Source organism: Heteronotia binoei, chromosome 5 (assembly GCF_032191835.1).
Source record: "Heteronotia binoei isolate CCM8104 ecotype False Entrance Well chromosome 5, APGP_CSIRO_Hbin_v1, whole genome shotgun sequence".
NCBI classification, from domain to species: Eukaryota; Metazoa; Chordata; class Lepidosauria; order Squamata; family Gekkonidae; genus Heteronotia; species Heteronotia binoei.
The window spans coordinates 129,908,296-129,930,125 of NC_083227.1; the positions used below are offsets into that span (position 1 = coordinate 129,908,296).

A 21,830-nucleotide genomic window follows, 5' to 3' on the forward strand; every position below is an offset into this window, starting at 1 on the left:
ATTTGTCACAGCAATCCAGGACTCTAAAGGTGTCTTCCACTCTAAATCAGTGGATATCAACTGTATTTTTCGTAAATATTATCAACAACTCTACTCTTCAACCAAACACTTGGGCAAACTGATTACTGACTTTTTTTCCTCCTACCCTCTCATTAAATGTCTAGGCAAAGTTCATTGCTTTGCCAGTACTTCAAACTTGCTCTCAGTCCTTCAAAATCCTTAATTGGTAATATTTTGAAAATTGCTTTATTTTCATCCAACTTCTTGCCCCTTTTTTGGAAGAAATGTGAAAACCAAGGATCATTCACACACAGTTAATGGGAGTGCCCCCAAATTGAAACTTTTTGGATTGATGTTCTCCAACATATTAAAGATATTACATCCCACTCCATCTCTCTCTCTCCTGAGATAATATTTCTTAACTGGAATGGTGTATGAGTTCCCAAAATCTGCCTTGAACTTTTAATTGGTCTCTAAGTGGTGGCCAAAATGCCCATTGCTTCATATTGTAAAGCCACTTCTGCACCCCCAAGAAACTCCTGGTTTAATAAAGTACTAGAGCATTTCATCATGGAAAAGGTCACAGATAGCCTGCAACAAACAGAAATTTATCCCCAAAATACTAATTTCTCAGAAAAATGGCTACATTTTCTGAACTACATTTCCTCCAATAATATCACTTCTGACAACTCTACCTTTTCCAGCATGTTTCACTTCTGTCTTTCAACACACAATCAGACACTTCTATCTTCTCACACTTGATTGAACTTGCAGAGTTGAATTGAGTGCATCATGAGATATAGGTATCTAGGAACTCAGGTATACGTTCTGTATATTTTCCTTATTTTTTGTCTGTCTTATTTTATGCTACCAATTTGCTTCACAATATTGTCTGGATTCTTTAAATTATTATGCCTTGTCATATTTTGAGTTGTTCCTAGATGACCATTATAAGCTACAACTGTTCTGTTCCACTACAATCTGTAAATATTTGATCTACGGTTATGTGATGTATGCATGAAGTAAGATTTTTGTATTTACTGTAGCATCCTTTGTGAAATCTCAATAAATATATTTTTAAATATATATATATATATATAGCTAGTCTGATTTAATGCTGTAATTTTATCTTGTTTATCATCTTGTAAACCTGCTAAATTTTCAAGAGAATGCAGGGAATTTTAAATAGAGTAAGACTATGGAACATCAGAATTAACTCTAGAAATTAGCTCTCAGCTTCAGAGAAGGCAATCCATGTATAGAAGCCTGTGTAGCAGAAACACAAAGGCTTAACTGGATGTTATTTCAAATGCATTCTGTATATGCTGGATTACTTTCAAGAGAATGTACATGTGCATACTTGTGAGAATGCATTCTCATTTAGATGTTCCTCTGAGTTATGCCTGTTCCTAACACCCCATAGGGAAGCCTGCCTTCATAGCATACTGCATTTTCTAGATGGGGCATCTGTATTTCAATCCTTTCAAACTGTCCCTTGAATACATAATACTTTTAAGAAGTTATCAGGTACAAAACTAAAAGACATTTAGCCCTCACCTGGATAGCCCAGGCAAGCCTGATCTCATAAAATCTTGGAAGCTAAGCAGAGCTGACCCTGGCCAATACTTGGATGGGAGACCTCCATGGAATACCAGAGCCAGGATGCAGAGGCAGGCTGTATCAAGCTACTTCTCTGAATGTCTTCCATGCTTCAGTAGGGATTGCCAGAAGTCACCATGACTTCCAGGCATGTATGTACACATGCACACACAAAAAACAACAACAAACCAGACAAACTAAAAATTTATTTTTCTGTTACATTGTGTAGGCTAACATCTCACTGGTAAACCGTTCTTCCACAATATTGTTTTTAGGTATCTGAAGGGATGCCAGCTTCCAGGATGAAATGAGACATTTGCTTTTTTTCCCCCTGCCCAAAGAAATAAAAAAACCCCTCCAAATTATTAGTAGCACAGTTTTGCCCTTGGTCCTCTTTAAAACTTCTCACCTGATGGAACATGCCTAGCAGCTCAGAAATTAAACTCAGCCAAACTGTCACATAAGACATTAGCCAGTGGCAGTCAGCAGACCAACTCATTAGTAGCTCCTTTTATACTGCATGTAACTCGTCATGCCTACCATTCAAATCAAACTGGATATAAGTTATGGGAAAGCAGCATTCATACCTTACACGTCATCTTGACATTACGACTGATTTCCCACTAGACTTATGCTGGTCTCATGCTCATCTCCGCGGGGCTTCTGTTGGATTTCACACTATCTGCCCAGGGGCTGCAACTAGCGTTACCTTTTTCACGTGGCAAACAGAAACTGATTTTTAGAGGATCTTGTTTGCTGCGCAAAAGAGGTGAAGTGAGTTGCAGTCTTGGAACAGCTTGTGCGAAATCCGACAGAAGCCCCGCTGAGGAGAGTGAGAGCGAGTTAAGTCTAGTGGGAAATTGTTCTATCTGTAAGAGATTAGTATTCTATGCTTTCTATGTGATTACATATTGAAAGACAATCCCCCTGCCCGAAATTTCAGTAAAATTAGAGAATTCAGCTGCCCATCCCAGGTAGGCAACCTTGTCTTTCCAACATCAAATACATATATGCATTTCCCTATTCCACATTAAAAATACATTTCTAAGCACAAGAAGATTTCCCTGATAGTGCTTAAATCCCAAAACAAAATTTCAGCTTTTCCTTTTCACAGAATGAATAAGGCAGAGCAGATGGGGATCTGAGACTTCTTGATTACAGCTGGTCCTTCCATCAAAATCAAGCAGATTTAGCTGCAATAAGCATGTCTGCCAAAGCACTGGCACGATCAGCTACACAAAACAGTTGTGCCGCTCCCAGTATCTTCAGTCCAAGCCCTCTATGTGTGATGCTTGACAGTGGGGTTTAATGTACTGAGAGATAATTTAAGATTATCATCAGGTTTTCTCTGACACTGAGACAACATGTGGCAAATGTGAACATTAATGTCTTGGTGGTAGCATGTTTATCACAAAAAGGAAATTAACACATAGCTTCCTGATTCCTGTACCTTTGGTGAACAACATCTGCATTGCTATGCAGATATTTAGAACATACTCTTTGAAAGGTTTCCCTTTATATGTCTAGCAATGTCAGAATGGTAATTAACTGCAGAAGCTGGCCTAGAAGCTGGAGAAAGCAAAACTGTGCATCATGAACTCAGCCAGATTGATTGCTATGAACATGGAGTATCCATGCATTAAGGAAGAGGTGAGTAGAAAAAAGTAGTTGTATCTCAGATTCACTTGTCCAGGACAATCATTTGGTCCAGTGTTAATTGGTCCCTACAGGTACCTAGCTTTGTCTTCTCTCAACTTTTGATTTCATACAGTCTGTCTTTGGTTAAATCTTTGGCTGTCTTCCATCTCTGCTAGTTCCATGTCTTGGGTTTGAATGAGTTTTCTGTTTTGTCAGTAAAAACCAATTCCTTTAAAAGCAAGAAATCCATTAAAATGTATAGTGAGGGTGTCATGATATGTGTGACATGTTGGGGTGGAGGAAAGTGTATGAAAGTGACAGGATAAAAGTGAAAAACGGGGATTTTAAACTGCCAGTTATTTGAAAATCCCCTAAAAATATGCTTTTAATGACCTGTAAGAATTAGAATGAGGCTGTACTAGCTCCTTTCAAAAATTTCCTCCATGGTACAGAAAAACTGTGGTGGTTTTCTTATGAGTGAAACAATGGATTTGTTCCCAGCACTAAAACTAACAGTATACCCACCATGAAAAGGACCATGCCCTATGATGATATGGTTCTATGTACAGTGTTTGCCAGTATGGATGTATGTGCATCAGTGTAGTGTAAATGTAGAGAGTAGATTGGGGGTGGGGGATTAATATATTCACAGGGGCTGCTATATGCCTTGATAAGTGAGAATTAAGAATATACAATCTTCTCCATCTACTTCAGCTGATGTGAAAGTCTCTACTACATCAGTATTTGGACCACACAGCAAACATGTCCTGTTACGTTCCTTTTTTCTACTGAGAAACAGGTCAAAAGATTGGCTTATCACTAGGGACGAATGATGGGGCATTATGTTACTGGTTTTCTCTTTGGCCAAATGATTTACTTAAGGTGCTCCAAGCAAAACCAAAGCAGCATTGACTGGATGCTGCTTTGGTTTTGCTTGGAGCACCTTAAGTAAATCATGGAAGTGAGCTTGATACCTGATGCAGCAGGATCCCTCTTAGGCCTGAACTGTAAAACTGGCCCCTTCCTCTCACCTCTTGCTATTTCTATTTCTTATCTCCTGATCCTGAACCTTCAGGTAGATTTTTCATAATTAAATCAAGTTTAGCAGTCACATGCTTCAACTGTTTCTCCAGTTCTTGTGTATATCTGGAAAGCCTAGGGGAGAAAGGAAAGAAAACCCACTATAACGGAAATGCAAGCTGTTGATATACTTGATTTTACTTGTCCTTTTTGATGGAAGACAGAGCTTCAGTGGCAAAAATTAGGTTACCAACATAAGGTCCTCTTCCCTTTGCACAATTTTGTGCATTGTTTTTTCATCTTGCTTCTTATGAAACCTCTTGAGCATTACGGAAATCCTCTGTGCCTTTTTGGCATTGCATCTAGGAGCCACTTTATACATTCATCTTTAGATTGTGGCTAGCGTACCATATAATATTCTCTGTGGATCTCTTCTTTCTACAGGTTCATATTGTTCCCTCTTTTCTTCTTTTGGTGTTCCCACATCCTCTTTTACTTTTTTCTTTTTACCCTTAGTATTATGGCATCTGCTTTGCATGCAAAAGGTGCCAGACTGTGTTCCTAACACCCCCAGTTAAAGGACCTGGCAGTAGGAGATAATGCAAGAGTTCTTCCAGGGACCATGGACAATAGACAAAACTGGGCTGCTTCATGTATGTATTCATTCTTCTTCTTACATGCTCTTGTCTCCAGTCACAACTAAGTGTGTACTGTCTTAAAGCTATAGCATTCTTCCTGTACGATGACAGCCCAGTAGATACTTTATTTACAAAATTTGTCTCCTGCCTTTCTGCCATTAAAAGGGTTGGCTAACAATTTAAAACATTTATTTAGATAGATAAAATCACGTGTTAACACCATTAAAATTAACCCCCTTCCAAAAAAAGATCATTAAAACAATTTTAAAAGCAGTTCAAATACAAAGCATAAAAACATCATTTGTTAGGAGGGAGGACCTCCCCTACTCATCCTATCTCACCCAGAGGAGAGAAAAGTATCAATCTAGATATTATCTCCACAGGTTTTTTTAAAGACAGGGAAGCATTTACACATATATTCCTGCTGCATAAAAATTAGCAGATCAGGCTGAGCATGTAAATAGGCTACAAATGATTGCCTGAGTAGCTAGCAGCTAACAAATGCTACACCTCATAGAAAGTATATCCTTATGGCATCATTTAGATATGTTTTGAACAAAGCCTAATTGAATTGGGCTTTTTGAAAGATTTTACTGGTTTACTACTATTGATCTTTTCACTTCTTAAAGATGGGCCATTTTGGTGAGCATCTGGTTGGCCTATGGCTCTATGCTCTTTTTGAATGAAATTTGAGTTTCAGATTCATCTCAACCTAGAACATCTTTAAACACAAACCAAAAAGCAGCCACACCCTCAGGGCTGATTTTCATACTAAACATTTGGATCCGGTGCCATCATTCAGTCTCCAGTGTCACATGTGAGTTTCTCAGCTCCTGCATATGGGGTGCCTTCTTCAGACTGGCATGCATGGAGAAGGGTTTCCCTGATGGATCAGATTGACTCCCCCCCCCCAGATAGTTCAGGTCAGGACAATGGGGGAGCCCCTTTTCTACGTATACCATGTTCACAATACAAATTGGGCACCATATACATGAAAACCGTGACACCCATGTATGACAGTTACTTTGGAAACAGGGTGGGACTTTTGTGATGTGGACAGAGCACTGCCTCCATTTTGAATCCATGATAAATTAGTATGTTAAAAAGGCAAGAGTTACCCAGGCATGAGCCATTTATTTTAATCATGCTGTACTAGGTAACAAAGGAGACCCAGGTTCGAATCCTGCCTTGACTCAAACTAGACATGACGAAATTTAATGAGCTGCATCCAGGAGCAAATAATGGCCCAGGCACACTTTGACTCAGTAAAATAGGGTTTTGGGGTGGGGGGGCTGAAAGTGGAAATACCTCCTCCTCCCCACATTGTGATCCCCAGTAGAATCAATCCCTTGTGGCTCTTTAAAAAGCAGCTCCTGTTTGTCTGCAAAGAATGCAAGCTGGGTCTGGGTTTCTGACTTGTTAAATCATAATGTCTAGCTTGAGCCTTTGCCAATGAAATTTAAATGGGTAGGTACTCTTACTCAAACAATCCTACTTACACAGAGTTATGGCATTAAATGAGGAAGGGGAAATATGTGCAGTGCTTTGAAGGGTGGGGTCAAAAAGAGGTCCAACAGATAGCTAAACAGCTAACACCTTTAGCCAGAGACTATGGCATTGAACAACATACCTTTGAAATTCTTCAGGAGAAATGGAATCATGTAGTCCTGCAGCATGACTTCTTCGCCTTCTTTCCTGTCCAAGAAATGAACAGTCAATGTCATTTGCAAAATGACATCTTTCTGTATGTGCACATTCTGTGTGATGTACTTACTCCAGGAAAAGAAAGATGCTGCATCTGTCAAGGCAAGATACCTTCTACTAGACATGTTTCTGTCTTTAACACAAGTTCCTCGTTCTGATTTATGTAAATATAAGGCTTAAAAAGGAGGATTTATGAATGGCTGGGTGAATGCAATGATTTTGCAGGAGGACATAAAAACTGGATTGAGGGTTAAGATGTAGAATTCACCTTCCTGACAAAGCCATTTTCCATTCATTTAAAAATGCTACATTTCTAGCCTTTATGTGCTTGGAAATGTCTGTAGCAACTGGTGGCTTCCTTCACATGACTAGCAACACCAAAATACATCATACAAAATAACAGCCATACAATTGTGCTCCATGCATAACTTGTACAGATTACAGAATTCATCTCGATGCTTAAGCACATAGTTTTAGAGGTAGAAATCTGCCCCCTGAACAGAGGCAAGAAAATTCTTGTTCAGCGTGTCAACAATGGTGGTCAAATCACAGCTGACTTATGATGACCCCATCAGATTTTCTAGAAAAGAGACAAATAGCCTGCCTCTGTGTAGCAACCTAAGATTTCCTTGGTGGTCTCCCATCAGAATACTAAGCAGCAGGGCTTTTTTTTTTTTGTAGAAAAAGCCCAGCAGGAACTCATTTTCATATTAGGCCGCACCTCTGACACCAAGCCTGCCGAACTGTGTTCCTGCTCAAAAAAGCCCTGCTAAACAGGGCTGAGCCTGCTTAGTTTTTGAGATCTGACAAGACTGGGCTAGCCTGGACCATCCAGATCAAACCACGTTACGGATAGGGTTTATGAGGGTTTAGTGCATTAACAGGATACATTCTGAGTTAATTTTATTTTAGATTTGGTCCACAGACTACCAGTTTATTTATTCATTCATTTATGTGCAGGTTTTTTATTCTGCAAGCAGGCTCAGGGTGGATCACGACAACCCGTTACAATATACAATTAACAAGAGATAAAGTGGTTAAAACAGGTGGGAGCACATTACATAAAGATGTCTTTGGGCCACATAGGTGGGATCAGGTGGACAGACACCTCAGCTAGATGGGAACTACAGCAGGGAGGCCAATTTAGGTAGACACGCCTCCTGCCTCACTCAAAGGCAGTTGTGATACTTCAGACTGTTACCATGCCAACTAGTAATTAGTTCTCCAGCTGAAGATTGCAAAATTGTGGTGCTGAGGTACTCTGAAGAAACTGCAAATAAATTTTGCTGTAAAAGAAAATTACCAGCTTCACCATATCAAAACTAATCCCACTCTTGCAATGACAAAAACTGTTCTTTACTCCTTCCTGAACAGATCCAATTCATGTTACACTGTTGTCTTGCAACTGGATATGGTTAGTTCATGAAGGGGAAAGGGAATAATAATAATAATAAAATTTTATTTATATCCCGCCCTCCCTGCCTAAGCAGGCTCAGGGCGGCTAACAACATCCATAAAATATACAATAGAACATAACAGCCTTACCCTCTCTGTACTAGTAGTCTCGGAAATATTTGTGTCTACGTCTGTTCTGGAGGTTGACTGTCCTCTTCTAAGGCTTGTATAAAAAAAATCCATCCAAGTGTGAAAATATCAATTAATTATCTTTATCTTGTGTGAAAAGAGTAAAATATCAAGGCATTTTTTTTCCATTACTGAAGGGCAACAATCATAGTTTTCCTCCAATGGCTGACAACTTAAAGCTCCATGACAGTAGGGCAAAACTAGACAACACCTGAAAATTGTGGCCTTTGCCACTCCACTTATGCATCTCACATCTCCCAGTAACTTCTTGCTGAAACAGACATGTGACACCACATCACACTTAACTTTTATTTGTTTCTAACATGCAGCAGTGACATAGGGCCAGGGAAATGCAGAATGCGATTACATTACATCTGATTTCTAATTCAACTAGATGCCAACAGATGCAAAGGTGTGGATTGGTGGTGGCCATGTGTTTCAGAACCAAAACACATCTGCTTTTGACTTTAATTCACATAGGCCAAGGCCAGGAGCTCATTTCACCCCCATCCACTGTTAAAATTCTAAGGGTGCAATCTGGCTCCACTAAAGTCGGTTTGCTATTTGATTTTAATAGTAGATGATACTCATAGTATGTATTATAGCAAAATTCTCCTGTGAGCCATTCTTCTGTTTGTCTACTCTAAATTATATGGGACTCCACCACTCATCTTCAGTCACAGATAGTGCTAACTAATGGTAACAACTGCTCATGTAAGCATATGCTGTTTAGGGAGACACCTATTAGCACAGAGTATTAAGTTCAAGATTGTGGGAGAAAAGTAAAGCTCTCTATCTTTTCATATTTTGGACAGTGTCATGGACACATTGTACCCAAGGTCCTGCACCCTTATCTACTGCAGAGAACTATTATGAGAATAAAATAGGACAAGCCAATTTATATTGTTCCAAGAGCTGTATGGTTGAACAAACTGCTGGATTTAGCACTGATACTTAAATGCAAATGCTTGAAGGTTCACCGAATATAAGTGACAAAGGCAGGATTGCAGAACTGCCATGATTTCCCTTCCTCCTTCAGTCCCTTCCAGCTCAGGGATGGCTGATGGTCAGGGTTACTCCATGTGGAGTAGCCATACAGGTTGGTGAGCTACAGTGAGGAAGGGGAGCGGGGGTGTGACACTGAACGGACAGAAGAGGTTGGAAGGAATGCTTCTGCTTCCTTCTATTCCTTTAGTTCAGCCCACCAACCCATGTAGCTATTACAGTCACTTTTATTCTAACAATGAAGGAAAGATCTAGCCCATTCTTCCATAGGCCTCAGTCTTTGATTGTGTGATAGGACCAACTTGACCCAAGACTTCTGGTCCATTGGAAAACAGGTAAATGTTTCTGTGGATTCCCTAGTTACAGAAATGTAGACTTCCGGGGCATTCAAAACATCATGCAATAGAACTAGAATGATGACAGCTGGACACTCAATATGGTCTTATATTCTGGCCTTATTTGCCTGGAAGCAGATTTGTGGGTTTACTTCCAAGACTTTACTAGGAGCTGTAAACTCCAGTCTAGACTTATCTTTGCTGTAAACATTTATGTATTAGGCTCATCTTTACTAGGGGCTGTAAACTCCCGTCCCACCAGTAGCTTCCAGTTCTCAATCATAATATTCTCATACCCACTGGCTAGAATACTGTGAAAGTCAGCAGCAGCTTTGTTTCTTACTGAACAATTGGGTACAATACTCTTTGCACATCTTTCCTTATATCCTTGTAAGGAAGCCAGTAGGCAACTTAGATCACCATGCAGCAAAAATTAAGATCATTTCAATCCTACTGCTTTCAGCCTCCCCCCCTCCCAAAATTTCTGATTAGTTGTGTCTTACCACATTTTATTTCAGTTACTCACTCCTCCATTCTATAATCTTCACTTGGGTTTGTTTTTTTAAATTACTTGTAATTTGTACTATGTTAACTGCACCTCCTACTTAAATAAATGAAACTACTGTGCCCCTGTTCCCCTCCCCCACTCTACAGGCATTAGAATTAGGAGGGACAGAACCATGACCAGGAAGTGCAAGGTTTCTGCTGTGCAAGACTTCAGATGAGACCAACTGTAGAACATTTAAAGGGGTACATGCCTCTTAATGCCTGTTTACACTATCCTGAATGCCTTAGAGAAAGAGTGGGCTATAAATGTGCTGTGAAGAACATCTACCTGGAACTGCCACATTAAACAGAAATCATGGGTAAGTTATCCACTCGTGACCCACATTAGGGTGCTCCAGTCTGCTTCACAAATCAAACACTGTGAAAAGTGACCTCTCCAGATGAAGTGTGCTTGCACACAAAAGCTCACACCTTAAATAAAACTTGGTTGGACCCTAACTTTGCTGCAGGCCAACATGGCTGCCCACCTGGATCTCTTCAGACACACACAAAGCAAACCTGTCCTGAATGCTGTCTTAGCAGGGGAAGAGGAGTTCCTGCGTGTGTTGACCTTCCATGTCATGCTTAGTCTGCTCAAGAAAATGAAACAGATGAAATGTTCAGCTAAGCAATCTGCTGGATGACAATTCTTACCTTACTGCATACAAATCTTCTGTCTTTGATGCACTCTTCAGTTTCAGTTTCACCAGAGCTTTATTGTAACTCTAAGCACAAAATAAGAAACAGCCCCAGTAAATTAGTTGTGTCAGGACTGGTCAGATTTTGAATAGAGAGAAGCTTCCATCCCAAGCACTGAGCAGACATTATTTGCATTTCATGATAAGTGCAATGCATATAAAATGGGCAACTATAAGCTCCTCTTGGGAATCATTTCTAGTACCAAGTTTAAAAACATATTTTTAAAATGAGCCCAAGAACATTATAGAGAGGGAATGGGTGATTTCAAAAGTCACATAAATGTTTACCACATCTTTCCAATACAGGGATGCTCAGATCACAAAGTGGTATATTTGCTGTGAAAGAGCTGGCATCTTTTGTCTCAGGTAAAACAAACAACCCAGAAATGGCTTCCTGTACTCAGATGCAAACTGAACGATAACCTAATTCAGTGTATAAAGTTGTGTCCCATTCAAGTACATGATACCCATTTAATTTTCCCTTCAACTTCTTAACACTGAACAACTAATCTTGTAGGACAGAATCATAGATATGGAAAAGGACTGGTGGTGGGGATCATCTAGATCTACCCCATACAACATCCTATACCTTATCGCATCCCCAACAGATACACATCCAACCTTTTATTTAAAAAAAATCCCATAGAGATGTCACAGCCTTCCAAGGCAGTGTATTGTATTGCAATCCCTCTCATATGGTATATTATTTTATTAAAAGCTCATAGCTGAAGGCTTTTGAAACTGTCAAGTTCCAACCAGTAGTATTATTGAAATTAACCTCTCTTTAATTTAAGACCATCTTTTTTGCCCTCTCCCTACAGGCAAGGAGGAATAACTGATGTGCCTCCTCTCTATGACGTTTTTACTAATTTGAAGACCATCAACATCTCCCACCTTAATCTTCCTTTCCTTAAGCTAAACCAGAGCTTTTTTTTTTTTTTTTTAAAGCAGGAACGCACAGGAATGCAGTTCCGGCTGGCTCGGCATCAGGGGATGTGGCCTAAAATGCAAATGAGTTTCTGGCTTTTTTTTACAAAAAAACCATGTGAAACTATAGTGACATCAGGGGGTGTGGCCTAATATTCAAATGAGTTCCTCCTGGACTTTTCTACAAATAAAACCCTGAGCTAAACATATGCAGTCCCTGTAAGTATTCACAGGATTTGTACTTTTTTTAAATTTGTAAAGCAGCATTTTTCAAATGCAGTTTCTGAAGCTGTCCAACTATTTCAGATGTGGATTTATAACGACTGAACATAATGGTTCAATTATTTCCTCAAGTCGTGGTCATGTTAACTGTTTTTTTTTGTGCCCGCAGCATCACATTTAATCTACCATAAAATCTAAGACTTAAATTCTATCTGCAGTGGTTTAGGATTAAGTCCTTCTGAACTGAGATTTACTTCTGGGGGAGGGAAGCAAAATCAGCCTCTTAATCTTTCTTGTTGGACAAAGTATGGTGGTGTTGGACAAAGTATCCTTTGGTATGGTTGTGCATTAGTTATAAGCAAGCCTTTTTTTGGTAGAAAAAGCGCAGCAGGACCTCATTTGCATTAGGCCACACCCCCCGATGACAAGCCAACCAGAACTACATTCCTGTGCATTCCTGCTTTTAAAAAAAGCCCTGGTTATAAGATATTTGAATAGTTGCTGCCATAACCTTGCCACTTATGAAGAACCTATGGAGCTGATTTATACGGACTCATTGGTCCATATAGCCTAACATTGTGTACTCCAGTTCACAGCAGCTCTCCATGGGCTCAGGCAGAGATCTTTCCCATCCCCATCAAAGATTTTTCGAGATAGTGGGAAGTGAACCTGGGATTTTCTGCATGCAAATCGTGTTCTGCCACTAAAATATGGCTCCTCTCACATTCATTAAGATCATTTTAAAACTGAGTGTTTTAAATCCCTCAAAATTTTATATCACCTATGGATTTCATGTTTGCATCATCCACTCCTCCATCCAGACGACTGATGAATAGTACCAGACGCTAGTGCAAGCCATGTGAACTGCTGCTGGAAATCCAGAAAGATATTAACTCACCCCTTCCCCCCCCCCCCATACTCAAGCAGGGGGGATGAATTAAACCTATTTTTCAATGTCATGGCTGAAATGGTATAGAAAAGGAATCTGCTTCACTGTTCTGTTGCTCAGAGTATTTTTGACCAAAACAATGAAGTACTTACCTGTCTAATAAGGTCACTGATCTCAAATTCTCTGCTAGGGATAACAGAAAAGTCAGCTTTCACTTCAGAGTATGTGTCATTAATGATCGCCAAGAACATGTTCTGTCCAAAAAAGAATCAGAGAATGAATTGACAGAATCCTAAGAGTTACCTGATCTGATCAATCCCACTCACAATTGTAATATGAGATCACAACACTACTCAGGGTGAAGGACCATGTTCAACAAGTAATTAGCATGAAAATAAGTTGCAATCCACACTGGAATGTGACTATACCTGACCACAAAACACCACATTTATCATTGGCATAGATATGATTTCTACTAATTTCACAGTTGTATCTATCCCCTCACTAGGACAATGCCATACCTCAGCATATGTCTTAAGAATAATCACAGGAATAATGGTTTTCTAAATCTGGATCTTATGTTAATAGATTAGGGCTTCATTTCTGAGTGGGAAGTCACTTCATTAAAGAGATACACACAAACTTCTCCACAATGTTCCTTTTGATTTTTGGACAGACTCTACAAGCAATGGAGTGGGGTTAAATCCTTTCCTTTAGCGTCACAAACCCAATCCAGTTTGACCCTCTGCGGTTTTTACTTTGAAAGAAAACAGTGGAAGATCTGGTTAGAGATCTTCTATGTAATGGGTAGTTTGGATCCTAGAATCATATCCTATATATGTACATCTCAATATTTGGAGCTAATTAGGTCAGGAGGCCTGGCAATTAATGGACTGGATTATTCTTCTAGGTCACTATGACAATGAAAAAAGCAAGGTTTTTTTGTAGCAGGAACTCCTTTGTATATTAGGCCACACCCCCTGATATAGCCAATCCTTCAAGAGTTTACAGGGCTCTTTGAACAGGGACTACTGTAACCTCCAGGAGGATTGGCTACATCACGTGGATGTGGCCTAATATGCAAAGGAGTTCCTGCTACAAAAAAAAGCCCTGAAAAAAGAAACACAAGTATTTTTCACTCATGTCTGTTTTTTACAGAAGCAACTGTTTGCATTTTCTTTGCTATCTTGCTGAAGATATCAAGGCTCATATTGGTATAATAAAAAGAAAGTATTAGAAAATCCATTAATACCACAGCCACCTTCCCATGCCTTCTGATTTCACCTTCTGAATCAGAGGAAATAGCTAAACAGTTATGATGAACACCTTCTCAAATTAACTCAGCTTCCCAAATTCGGGTGCCTGCAGCCCACCGTGCAGTGGCTGGGCTGCAAAGGCACGAGTTTGCCTCCCTGGACGGGGAGAGACAGAGGGCGCCCGTTCTGGCGCGCAGGCTGGGAAGCGAGGTCTGGCTGATTGACAGCTAGACCTGCGCTCCTCTCAGTCTGCGTCGGGCGCGTCTTCGGTCTGGCCGTCTTTGAAGAGCTCCGGGTGCCACTGGCTGTCTCCGGTGTTGGGAGCGTTTTTCGTCGTCGTGACTGCTGGCCTCCTGGCTGAGTTCTTCCTTCTTGGAAAGGGGGTGGTCAGGCGCGGGGCTCGGGACTGCTGAGGGTGGTTTTTTTTTTTTTACTTCAAAGGGGAGGATCGTGTGGGCTTTGTTGGAGGCAGGCGCGGGCCCCTTGAGCAGCCTGTGGGCAGAGTGTTAAGCTGCGTTACTGCAGTCATAAGCTCTGCTCACGTCCTTATATCCCAGCAGCTGAGCTTTGGGGTGTGAAGGGGGCTGGATTGGGGCCTTTGAAACGGCTCCTTTGAGGTGTGGGATCTGGCTGGGGTTCCTGTGGCATCCCAGGAGGGAGAACTGGCCTGAGTTTTCTTGATCCGGGAGGCAGTGGGACTCAGCGGAGCAGCTTCTGCTCAGCACACAGAGGGTCCCTGGTTCAATCCCCAGCATCTCCATTGGAGGATCTTCCATAAGGGCTCAGTCAGTCCTCTCTGTTTGTTATACTGGAGGCTCTTTTGGTGGTTTTTCGAGAGGGATGGTGGCTCAGTGATAGAGCATCTGCTTGGGAAGCAGAGGGTCCCAGGTTCAATCCCCGGCAGCTCCAAAAAAGGGGTCCAGGCAAAGAGGTGTGAAAAACCTCAGCTTGAGACCCTGGAGAGTCGCTGCCAGTCTGAGTAGACAAAACTGACTTTAGGGAGGGACAGTGGCTCAGTGGTAGAGCATCTGCTTGGGAAGCAGAAGGTCCCAGGTTCTCTTCATTTAGAGCCAGCTGTTTGGTTTTGTGTGTGTTCCTGGGCTCCCTAATTAGCAAAGGGGGGTTAGGGGGGCTGGATTGTTGCCTTTGGAGCAGCCCCTTCGTAGTGCGGCTGGTGGTGCTGCTGGGGCCTGGCAGGCAGCCATTGGAGGCTTCATTTTCTGCCCTGGTAACAAGGCTTCTGGCCATTTAGAGTTTATTGACAGAGGGGGGGCGGTGGCCATTTTAGGCTATATTTTTGCCTGGCAACAGGGCGGTCGGCCATTTTAGGCTACAATTTTTGCCCGGTAACAGGGCGGTCGGCCATTTTGAGGTTGATCAGCAGTGGGGGCAGCGGCGGACATTTTAGGTGTCAATTTTGCCCAGTAACAAGGCTGTCGGCCATTTTAGGGCTCATCCATCAGAGTGTGGTATTGCCATTATGGCTGGTGGCAAGGGGTCTGGGAAGTCTAAGGGCAAGAAGCCGGCGCCCAAGACACCTAGGGCGCCGCCTAAAAGACCTACACCTCCTGCATCCTTGTCTGATGAGGAGGGTGACGGGGTGGTGGAGGCTAATATTATGAGCAGACTGAGGGCGCTTGAACAAGCGTCTGGTCTGCCTTGTCCTGGTGGGTTGGACGGTGCTGGGACGTCCATGAGGGGTCGCCAAGCCAACATTTTATCTAGGCTTTCTCTCCTTGAGGGCAGGTCTGCTGGTGCATCTATGGATAAGGATTCTGGGTCCAGTGGGGGCAGATGCGGCAGCGGCTGCTGGAGCATTTGGTCTGGGGTTGGCGGTTGCTCCTTCTGGATGGTCTGGTAAGTCGGCAGGTAATTTGCAGGAAGGCAGTGGTTTGGCTTGGCCATGGGGTCCTTGTGGACCTACCTTATTGGCTGGGCAAGGTTGCCCCTCTTCTAGTTCAGCCATGCCTTCTGCCTCTGGGTTTGGGTCCCCTTTTACTTGGCCTGGGTTTAGTGGGCAAGGGGGGCCTTGTGGGGCTTGTTCGGGTGTTGGTAGTTTGGGTATGGCTAGCCCCTTTCTCGGGGCACCTTCCCTTTATGGGATGGTGCCTTTTGCTTCTTTGCCCTTTGGGGATGTTGCTCTGCCACTGGGTGACCACCTGCTCCCCGCAACGCGTGAGAAAATATTGAAAGGGGAGTATGTAGATATATTTTCCTTGCTCTTTAGGGAATTAGAGAAAAAAGATAAGGAGGATTTAGACGAAAAAGAGAAGGAAAAATTGAAGAAGCATAAGGTGGACAGAACCTGGGCCAATTGGCTTCCAGGGTTCTGTATATATGCAGGGGTGATCGCCCGGGCCCAGCCTTGGAGGGCTGCAGCCCTTTTTCAGTACTTAGATATTATATATAAGGGCTATACGGCCTTTAGTGGCCCGGCGTGGCTGCAGTATGACGAAGAGTTTCGGATGAGGGCTGCCCTTTATCCGTCTCTTCCATGGGACAGGATCCACCAGCAGCTTTGGCTGCAGGTTATGTTCCCTGCCAGGCCTATTCTGGGTGACCGCTCCGACAGCGGCCCTTTGGTAAATAGGTCCTCCTCCGCTGGGTCGGCTTCGTCAGGATCTCCCCACGATGCTGCGGGGCAGGCAGTTCATCCCCGCTTGCTCTGCTGGGAGTTCGGTTCCCTCGGGGTTTGCAACAGGAAAGCGTGCCAGTTTAGACACGAATGCCCCTTGTGTGGGGGCTCACATTCCTTTGACAGCTGCCCCAGAGCCAGAGGACATAAGAACCCGAAAAAGCCTGGGGGAGGTGGAGGAGCCTTTCCAGCTAAAAAAGGGCCCCAGCCCGATAAGGGTGGGGCCTCTTGAACGGTGGCTGGCAGAATATCCCAGAAGGGCCGATAGTTTGTATTTGTTGGATGGTTTTAGGTTTGGTGTTAGGATCCCGTTTCATGGGCCTAGAGTTCCGTTTCTTTTAGGTTACCTTAAGTCTGTGCTGGGTCTAGAGCACGTGGTTAGAGATAAAATTGCTAAGGAGCTAGGTGAAGGTAGGGTGTTGGGCCCCCTTTTCATGTCCTCCAGTGAGTACTCTTAGAGTCTCTCCTCTGGGGGTGGTACCCAAGAAGATGCCTGGTGAGTTGGCTGAGGAGCTGGGGGTTCTGTGTGATGCTATGGCAGAATTACGGTTGCCTCAGCATAGAAGTAGGGTCACACGCAGCATGAGGGATGATCTGGAGGTTTGGCAGGAATTTTTGGAGTCCTTTAATGGAGTCTCTTTGGAGGGACGATTTGAGGCTGGAAGCTGAGCTCCAGGTCATGTCTGATGCTGCGGGATCATTAGGTTTTGGGGTCTACTTTCATGGACATTGTGCGCTGATAGTTGGCCTGACTCCTGGGCGCTGATAGGTGTGAACCGAGATCTTACGTTTCTTGAGTTCTTTCCCATTTTAGTCGTGGTTTGGCTGTGGGGGAAGGATATGGCCAATCACACAGTGCATTTTTGGTGTGATAATATGGTGGTAGTCCATGTCATTAATTCCCTTTCATCCAAATCCCAGCAGGTTATGAGGTTGGTGAGGGCCTTCACTCTGCGCTGTTTGCGGCTTAACGTTTTTTTTTTAGCCAAGCATGTTCTGGGTGTGAGTAACGGGGTGGCTGATGCTCTATCTCGTAAGCAGATGGAGAGGTTTCATCAGCTGGCTCCGGAGGCCGGCAGAGGGCCAGTTGCAATGCCCCAGGAGCTATGGCTGATTGGAGAGCCGAGGCGTGCAGAGCGATAGGTCTAGCCATTGCGCCTAGTACTCGGAAGTCTTATAAACGGGCTGTGCGGCAGTTTGAGGACTTTCGGGTAAAAGTCCAGCAAGGCGCTAGGTTATAGGGCATTCATTGGCATAAGGCTTATGTGCGGCCTTGCTTAGGCCGTGTATGAGTTGGGTTTTGGGAATGTTTGTTTGGCTGGTGTTTAACTGTTTTTTCTTTTTAGATGCTGCTGTTCCTGGCCAGAAGAGCCGGAGCCGAGTTCTCATCTGCGGCCATAGCCACGTGTTTTGGGCCGCTCTGCAAGCACAGAGAACTGCGGTGGGCTCTCAGCTGGGATTCAGCCAGCACACTGTTTTTGAGTGACAGGAGCGCCGTGGCCTTCAATGGGCGGGCCTGCTGCCTTTTTGCACATTCGGGAGCGATGGCCGGGGACCATCATAGTGTGGTCAGCCATGCTGCCCCGCCTGGCGGGGGCGCCGTGGCCTTCAATGGGCGGGCCTGCTGCCTTTTTGCACATTTGGGAGCGATGGCCGGGGACCATCATAGTGTGGTCAGCCATGCTGCCCCGCCTGGTATGGCATTGTGCTTTGGACCCCGCAGCCGTAGAGAGGGCCAGGTACAAGGCTAATAAGGAGCTTAAAAAAAAAAAAAGTTGCTCGAGAAGGGGTTGGGCCACTACTGTGAAGCATCCCCCTTTTGGGGACTTTGGGGTCTGGCATGATCAACCCTGGGGTTTGAAGACCCGGGTGGAGAATGCAGACTGCCGGGAGACTCAGCTAGAGGGTGCTTTCTGGCGAGACGTGCGTCTGGGTTTGGGCCCTCTGGTGCGGGCCTCCCTGCTGGGCCTGCCCGGAGGGAGCTGAGGCCCTCAGCTCTGGCCGGGGGGCTGGGTCTCTCGCCCGATATGGCAGGGGAGCGGTCGCGGTGACCCCTAGCCCTGGCCAGGCCACCTCTGGTGGGGTACCCTTGCTGTTTATGAAGTTAATTAATAAAGTGGTCCAATTTTATTCCAATACTTGGTGTCTGTCTCGTTATTTCGTCCTTGGGGGGCAAAGAATACTTGCAGTCTACAGTCTCTCTTCCTCTCCTCATTACATCCCTGATTCCTGCACTCTTCTCCTTTTTCCCTGACTCATTAACAAATCATTACTAAGCTTAGCACTGTGGGGACTGCAGAAATGAAAGCCAGCCCTGAGTGCTTCAAAAGCAGAATCATTTCTTACTGCAGGTGATCATGATGTCCAACTTTGCATAAATCTCTCTCTTTCAAGGAATTCTAGCAGACTGACACAGTGGCATAGTGACAGACTGGTGGCATAGCTCTGGGATAAAAACAGATGTCAGTGCTAATTACTTGATGAAGATAAATTTTTAGAACTCAACTGTCAGATTATCAAATCTAGTTGGACTCTAATATATATCTTAAAAGATGGAAGAACACAAAGAAAAATAAACACACACACAGTCCAGCTATACATACATGCACTACCTCTTCATGTTGCTGTGCAGTACCTGGTTATGTTACAGTGATGATCAGCTGCAAAGGCAGGAGGAGGAAGCCACAAATGAACCTAATCCAGCCCTTCGCTCTCCCTGGTTATATAGCTTACTTTCTGACTGGCATTATGCAAATGCAAATTGAGCTGCTAGACTGGAGTAGGGAACACTTATCAGTGTTTGTCTGAATTTATAACTCCTCATGAAGGGAGGGACCCCCACACAATAGAAAGTGTCTAGAGGACACATTCTCTCCCAGTGCCACCCTCTGTCCCTGACCATGAAGATTAAGTAAGCCATTGAAGAGCCACCCCACAAACTCCTACGTCTGCAAGGCAGTGGGTCAAAAGATCATAACCATGTTGAATGCTGCTATCAGATCTAATAACAATAGCAGCGCCGACCCACCTCGATCCAGCTGTCTACAGAGATCATCTGTCAAGGCGACCAACACCATCTCCCATCTCATGGCCGGGGTGGAAGCTGGACTGGACTGGATCTAATGCTGATGTGTCATCCAGGAAACCCTGGAGCTGTTCAGCTACTTCTCTCTCAATTACTTTGCCCATGAATGATAAATTTGATTCTGGTACCTAACTAGCAGGATCAGAAGGATCCACAGATGGTTTCTTTGAGAGTGGTATCATCACAGCATCCTTAAGACTCTCTGGATGGATCCTTTTTCCTCTCATCACTGGCTTTTACTAGCCATGAGGGGCATGATCTAGAAAGCACATGATTGATCTGACAGCACCCAGGATCCTATCAACATCAGCAGGTGAGAGCAGGTTAAAAGTGTCAAAACCTGAATCCAAAGGTGGGCAAGGGGCTTCCAGTTCACATACTGTATCAATGTTTGCAGGCAAGTCACAGCGGAGTGACAGGATTTTATCCATGTAAAAGCTCACAAATGCTTCACAACTAATAACTGAATTTCTACACTTTTGCTTTCCTTTTGTCAGGGACGTCAAAGACCTAGTTATGTTAAACAATTGTGCTAGCATAAACTAGCAGACATGATGGAGGCTGAGAAGAACTCTTTCTTTGCAGCTTTCACCACAATCTCATAGGACTTCGTAAACATTCTAATTGATGTTCTTGCCACTTCATTGCAATCTCATCACCAAACTTGCTCATGTCGTCTGAGTTCCCATTTCATCCTCCTGAGTTTGTTGAGTGCCAGAGGGACAATCTACCACAGGACCTCAGAGGACATAAGGGGGCAACCTCATTGATGGCTTCAAGGAGATGGGAATTCAGTTCTCTTATCAGCTAATCAGCCGGAAGGCACTGGATCCTACAGAGCATTCTGGAATCCTATTGGATACATTAGTCTCTGCAGGCGAGCATAAATTAGCTCACTGCCTAGATAGGAAGGGGCAGAAACACCCAGCTGGGCCTTCAGAACCAGATGATCTGACCTTGGCACTTCTTCCCTGGAAGTCAGATCAATATCAATTCCTGCACCAAAGATCAATTCCAATGTGTGGCCTGCTTGATGTTGATTTATATTTTAGTTGATTTATATTTGGCAACAAAATGTTTGTTGTAGCCCCTAATATCCCTGTGAAATGCAGTATTTGCCTAAGAGAATAGAGAAGCTTAAGCACACCTGTTGGTGCATGAGATCCAAAGCTGTAGTAGCTGATACAAATGAGGTGAGATCCAGTGCTGCCATAGAAGACACCAGGTCTGAGGCTTGAGTGGAGGCAGAAGTACTAGCATGGAAATTGAAATCTCCAAGAACTGGACTTCCGAGGTTGGATCATGGAGAATTGAACCGCTTCTCAAAAGGGGAGCTGACCGGAGCCTTTGTTCTGGGCAGAGAAGGCGAATCCAATGCCTGCTGCCTACTTCTCAGTGAGGGAAAAGGCCAAGACATGCATGGAATATTCTGAGGGGATTTACTTTGGCTGACGAGGAGTCCCAGCAGGGTTCCTTTTAGGCTTTGAAGAATCCTCATTGAGGAACTGCATTCCAGCGTCTTCAGAGGGTCTCCGTGGTCATTAACTTGACTTACACTCATCAAGATTCAAGCTTTCTTTGGACTATCTAAATTTTTAAATATTAATTTTTGAAGAGGACGGTGTTAAGAAGGTTAAATTTGACTGCAAGGTAAAGAGATCTTTATCTTTCATTCTGGGACTAAAATCAACTTTATTAGAGATAAAGATTGAAATTTGGATTTAGCTACAATATTCTAAAGTTATAAACGAGAAGGGGGCAATTTTGAGACTTTTTGGAGATTTAGAAGCAAAATTAAAGGCTGAAAAACAACTTATGTTTGGAATACTTGCAGTTTCTGTAAAAACCCCCCATCGTCACTGAGTTGCTGAGCTGGAAGACTGCACAGGAAGTGACGCAAAAATTGTATTGCGAGATCTTTCAACCATTGAGAACGGGACTTCGTGGCAAGAAAAGCAGGAAGAGGCTATTAGAAGAAGGGAATTTAAAGACCTCCTGGTCTTCTCTAGGACTTGAAAATCATAGAAAAATTGCGGCCACCATTAAAAG

The 21,830-nt window shown here is 43.4% G+C and overlaps 1 protein-coding gene across 1 annotated transcript in view; it reads right to left on the reverse strand.

The window, feature by feature from the left end:
* Positions 1 to 1,787: 1,787 nt before the first annotated feature.
* PKD2L2 (polycystin 2 like 2, transient receptor potential cation channel) overlaps positions 1,788 to 21,830 on the reverse strand; it is a 59,858-nt gene continuing 39,815 nt past the window's right edge. The window contains exons 10-15 of the mRNA XM_060238325.1: positions 12,958 to 13,059; positions 10,724 to 10,794; positions 8,145 to 8,217; positions 6,526 to 6,590; positions 4,269 to 4,392; positions 1,788 to 1,930 (exon numbers count right to left, since the gene is read on the reverse strand). Coding sequence (XP_060094308.1) covers positions 4,281 to 4,392; positions 6,526 to 6,590; positions 8,145 to 8,217; positions 10,724 to 10,794; positions 12,958 to 13,059 — 423 coding nt within the window. The 3' untranslated portion in view covers positions 1,788 to 1,930; positions 4,269 to 4,280. The remainder of the gene's footprint in view (positions 1,931 to 4,268; positions 4,393 to 6,525; positions 6,591 to 8,144; positions 8,218 to 10,723; positions 10,795 to 12,957; positions 13,060 to 21,830) is intronic.